Consider the following 5461-nt stretch of genomic DNA (forward strand, 5'->3'; position numbering starts at 1 on the left):
ACATAGAATATAAGAGCAAATAAAAGAAAAACAAACTCCTCAAATGGGTTTTGGGTCTCTACTCTTTCCAGGCAACATAGTATGCTCGCTTGGATTTTGAACTTTCCACTAGGATTCATGTCTGAAAGAAAGAACATGAGTAACGAAGGAAAGCACTGTAGTAGGCTCAGTATTCAATGGGACCATGGTATCAATGTCTCTGGGGATGCTGCTAGTTTATGTAAAGCAGGATCCTCTGAAGGTTGATAATTTCACTACATTTTTATTGTTTTAAACTTTCTTGAACTTCTTCATTCATTTCATTTTATAATTTTCTGCTTTACTTTCTTCTATTTGTTCAAAAACCCCACCTACATATTTCTAGGGTTTCTTTGTTTATAAAATAATAAAAAAATTAACAATGCTAATAAATAATAGAGTTGTTTTATTCTTTCACTCTCTTTTCAACAAATTTTGAGTTTGAATTCAAATTTCAACAAATTTTTATCAGCATTCAGCACATGTCAAGTCCTGTTTAGGCCCTGAAGACACATTGGTGAACAAAACAGATAAATTTCTTGCATCATAGAATATGCATTCTAGGGAGAAAGAGAGATAGTGAAAAGATACCTAAGACCTCCAGTGGTTTACAAAGTGCATGTGTTTAGAGGGCTAGCAATTGAAGAGATTTTCCTCTGCTGCCTCAGTCACTCTGTGCCTCATCCGGAGAAAGACTGCTCCACACTAACAACTGCCTAAATCTCAAGTGGTCCACCTAGAGTCTGAGAGCTGCTTGACAGAAATGGTGCAGAACTCCTCTGTCAAGTATAAGTGGAGAAATTATAGGAAACTGCTGTAAATAACCCAAAGATTCTCTGTTTACTAGATTTGTTTCTGTAATCTTATTGTGCTTAGATAAGATCAATTGTGCTTTCCAAGCTTGCATATTATTCGATCAACACAGAGGCCTCTCTTTATGATTTTGTCTAGTGAACATAGTCCAACTCTGGACTCTCGCAAATAGCAGCCTTGGGTATGGGCAGCGTAACTTTGTGTAAACATATTCCTAACAATGGATTGATAACTATAGGGTCAAATAGCATTTACTGCACAGGCATGTACTCTCTACTAACTCTATAAACATCCCTACCCCTTTGTATCATGAGGTACAAGGACCAGTTTCATTTCCCGCACGAGGTGTCCTTCTGCTCTGTGTGACAAGGGCTTCAGAAGGGCAGCCCATTCTGTAAAATAATCACAAGGATTTTCGAAGGAAAAGGCAGATCATGGGGTTCTGTATGTATGACGGCAAACATACAATTAAACTGATTTACACCATTAAAAATTTATAGTCTCCAATTTTAGCCAAACTTGAATTGCTTCTGCACATTCTTATTTTATGAGCTTGGTATAGTAGCCTAAGTAGTGGCTACTATACTTCCAAAGATGTCCACATTCTAGACCCTGGAACCTGTGGAGATGGTACCATGCATGATGAAAGTATTTTGCAGATGTGATTAACCTAAGGATCTGAGACAGGCAGGTTATCCTGGATTATCTGGGTGTAACCAATGTTATCACAAGGGTCCTTCTAAGAGGGAGGCAAGAGGATCAGAGTGAGAGACAGAAAGTGTAAGGATGGAAGCAGAGGTTATAGAAGAGAGAAGATGTTATACTACTAGTTTTGGAAGTGGAAGAAGGGGCTATGAGCCAAGAAGGAACATAGGCAGCCTCCAGAAGCTGAAGAAGTCAAGGTGAATTCTCCTCCTAGAGCTTCCAGACAGGAATGCACCTTGATTTTAGCCCAGTGAAAATGATTTTGGATTTCTGAACTCCAGAATTCTAAGATAATAGATTCATGTTGTTTTAAGCCACTAAGTTTGTGGCTACTATTTCTTTTTGTTTTCCAAAACCCTATATTCATGTTTATGAAGGTATATCCTGATAGATATGATCCTTATGTATCTAAAAAGAGTGTGAGAAGGACAACAGAGTTCATCTATTCTGCTTCATTGTACTCATGCTCCTCATTACCCATCTTAAATACACACAAATGTGGACACACAGACACACATGTAGCACCTACCTCATAGTGAGTGAATAAATGTTCGTTAATTTACCGATTATTTGATGATGCAGAGAGACTCAGAAATACCAAAAAATAAAGAACTTGGAGTAGGATCTGGGATAGATAGATGATAATATATAGCATGATTAAAATGATAGATTTTATAAGGTTTATAAAATGTGAATGTTTCTCAGGTAATTTCCTAACCCTTAAGTATCAAAAGGCCAAACAGAAGGAAGCAGATCCTCCTTCCTATTGCTCCATGAATTATTGTCCTTCTCCTTCTACAAAGGAAATGCTAGATGAAAGATAGAGAGTGTGTCCATGGGCAAGGCCCAAAGATAAGAATCTTATCATTTTTTATTAATTGATTTTTATTTATCATTGACATATAATAATTGTACATATTTATGGAGTACATTGTGATGTTTTGTTTTTGTTTGTTTGTTTTTTTGTTTTGTTTTTTTTGAGACAGAGTCTCACTTTGTTGCCCGGGCTAGAGTGAGTGCTGTGGCGTCAGCCTAGCTCACAGCAACCTCAAACTCCTGGGCTTAAGAGATCCTACTGCCTCAGCCTCCCGAGTAGCTGGGACTACAGGCATGCACCACCATGCCTGGCTATTTTTTTTTCTATATATAATTTTAGTTGTCTGGATAATTTTTCTCTCTATTAGTAGAGACGGGGTCTCGCTCAGGATGGTCTCGAACACCTGACCTCGAGCGATCCACCCGCCTCGGCCTCCCAGAGGGCTAGGATTACAGGTGTGAGCCACCGTGCCCAGCCATGATGTTTAAACACATGTATACATTATATAATTAACAAATCAGGGTAATTACCATATTCATCACTTTAAATCTTAGCATATTGCAGTTTCAAAAGAAGACTAGCCAGCAAGTCTTACAAGTAGAAAGCCAGCAGGGTCTCTGAGTTCACTGTCACTGTGAGGTTCCAAGCTTGCATGGGAAATTCCTTGTGGCTACTTTCCTTAGAGCTCCCTTTACATCCTTGTTCCTCAGGCTATAGATGAGGGGATTAAGCATGGGGGTCACCATGGCATAGAAAACAGACACCAGCTTTTCATGCTCTTTGGAAGACTTTGGTGTCATGTAAGTGATAATTGCTGATCCATAAAAGAGTATGACCACCATGAGGTGGGAACCACAGGTAGAAAATGCCTTGAGCCTCCCTGCAGCTGACTTCATCTTGACCACAGTCACTATGATGCGGCCATAGGATACCAAAACTAGGGAAACAGGTATAAGGAGAATCACAACTCCCATAAGGAAAATTGCCATCTCTGATGTGCGGATGTCTGTGGAGGCCAAGATCAGTAGTGCAGGAGCCTCACAAAAGAAATGAGCAATACTGTTACTGCCTTGGTAGGGTAGCCTTAGTGTGAAGGTGGTGTCCACCACAGATACCAGAATGCCACTGGTCCACGATCCTGTGGCCAGCTGGACACACACTTTCCAGGTCATGATGCTAGAGTAATGCAAAGGACTACAGATTGCCACATACCGATCATAGGACATCACTGCTAGAAAGGCGCACTGTGTGCACCCAAAAATGAGGAAGAGTAGAAGTTGAGCTGCACAACGTATGAATGAAATGACCTTCTTCTGGGAAAGTAGGTGGACGAGGGCCTGAGGAACTATGTTGGTAGAAAAACAGAGGTCAGCCAGAGACAAGTTGCAGAGAAAAAAATACATGGGTGTGTGAAGTTGGGAATCAATATGAACAAGGGACAGGATAAGCAGATTTCCAAGCACAGTGACCAGGTAGACACCCAGGAATAAGAAGAATAGCAGGCGTTGGGTGTGTGGGTCATCAGAGAGTCCCAGAAGGAGAAATTCTGTCACCTGAGTCTGATTTGTCTGTCTCATAGTTTGTCTCCCTTTTCAGTAAGAAGTCTCTATACGCTAAATATAGGCATGCATAACCTACAAAAATTACATAATTCAGAGTTGCAGGGCTTAGGAATTGCCCCCAATAACTACCGAAAACTTCAAGAATCCCCTGTATAAGATCTTTAGAAGGTGATCATGATGCTTTCATTGGAACATTTTCAGTGCTGCAAAACAATACTTTAAAAGATGGTACATTCATTGTTGGCATCATCTGGCAAGTGTAGAGTAGATTTTTAAAAAATCATCTTCCTTATTCTGAATATCACACTTCTAATAATACAATAATAAATGTAGGCTGGATTAATCTGTAGTGTCATGCCATTTAATTTCAGTTTATTATCAACTAAAACCCCTGAGCCTTACGTGCTCTTGCCATATCTCCTCCCTTATGATTATGCAAAATTTTTAAAGATGTTCTTGTTTTCTGAAAGGAAGTCACAAAGGTATAAGAAGTCAGCAAGAGCCAATACACCTTGTAGAAATGATATGTTTCTTGAAGAACATAACCTATCCTGAGAAAGCTGGGGAGCCAAGGGGTAACTCAGGATGGCCTGTGGCATTGCCATCTGTAGCTTCAGCTTGAGCTCTGTTCAGTCTCAACTATGAGTGAACTTCCAAAATACCAGAACACACGATCACAACAGAATTTCCAATTTAAGCCACCTGTTTGCCTAGTTTGCTATTCAGCTCACCTCTAGCCCATCACCTCTGCTAAGCATTATCTGTGTAATCTGTCTACTCCTTTGAAAAACTGTGTCTATGTCTTTTTCATCTCTGTGTCCTTTATAAGACATAGCATAGAGCTTCATTCCATGAATTATCATTAATTAAATAAAGTAAAATAAAAAATAACGTCACATACTGAAGCACAGTTGTCTAGAAGGCCTGCAATATCCCTGGAGAGATGTGAAAGAATTTGGAAGTAATAATAAATTTCATGGAGCTGTTCCAAAAAGAAGGGAAATAAATTTGCTTTAAAGTATAAAGTTTAAGGTCCTATGCAAGGGTTGAGCTGTCAATCCTTTATCCATCTGGTAAAAATGTCTCAAAATAACATTTTTAATATACATCAAATAAAATGTGTAGGATTACCAGTTATGTCAAAATACAGTTATCAAAATAGTTTTAGAAAAATGTGTAAACAGCAATGCATGTGCTTCCTTATTAATACATTAAATTTTTGAAATGTAGTGGTGGTTCTAATATTCACCTTTAGTTCAAAATAATGATGAATTTAAATATTTGGAGATCTCTTCAACAACTGCAATGTGATATAAAAATATTAATACTTCTAATTTCCATTGTTGACAAAGTCATAGATACTTCTAATATTGGTGTGAGTTAGTGAGTGTTAACTTCAATTAGAGGAAAGTAAAAATAAAGAAGTAGTACTTCACTCCAAATTGAAGAGCGCCCTGAATTCCAGTCAAGGACCACTGAACTACAGGAATTCTCAGGAGTCCCAGAAGGAGGAATTCTGTCACCTGTATCTGATTTGTCTGTCTCA

At 38.7% G+C, this 5461-nt stretch overlaps 1 protein-coding gene across 1 annotated transcript; it reads right to left on the bottom strand.

Moving 5' to 3' along the window:
- Positions 1 to 2940: 2940 nt before the first annotated feature.
- Positions 2941 to 4026, bottom strand: LOC123642380 (olfactory receptor 2D2). Its single transcript, XM_045557411.1, has one exon. The coding sequence runs from the start codon at positions 3928 to 3930 to the stop codon at positions 2983 to 2985; it is 948 nt and encodes a 315-aa protein (XP_045413367.1). The 5' UTR covers positions 3931 to 4026; the 3' UTR covers positions 2941 to 2982.
- Between the last annotated feature and the right edge of the window lie 1435 nt (positions 4027 to 5461).

The sequence above is a fragment of the Lemur catta genome, chromosome 7 (genome assembly GCF_020740605.2).
Source record: "Lemur catta isolate mLemCat1 chromosome 7, mLemCat1.pri, whole genome shotgun sequence".
NCBI classification, from domain to species: domain Eukaryota; kingdom Metazoa; phylum Chordata; class Mammalia; order Primates; family Lemuridae; genus Lemur; species Lemur catta.

Bases quoted from the DNA above. Each gene is read 5' to 3' on its own strand.
- LOC123642380 (XM_045557411.1), bottom strand. From the start codon at position 3,930: ATGAGACAGACAAATCAGACTCAGGTGACAGAATTTCTCCTTCTGGGA.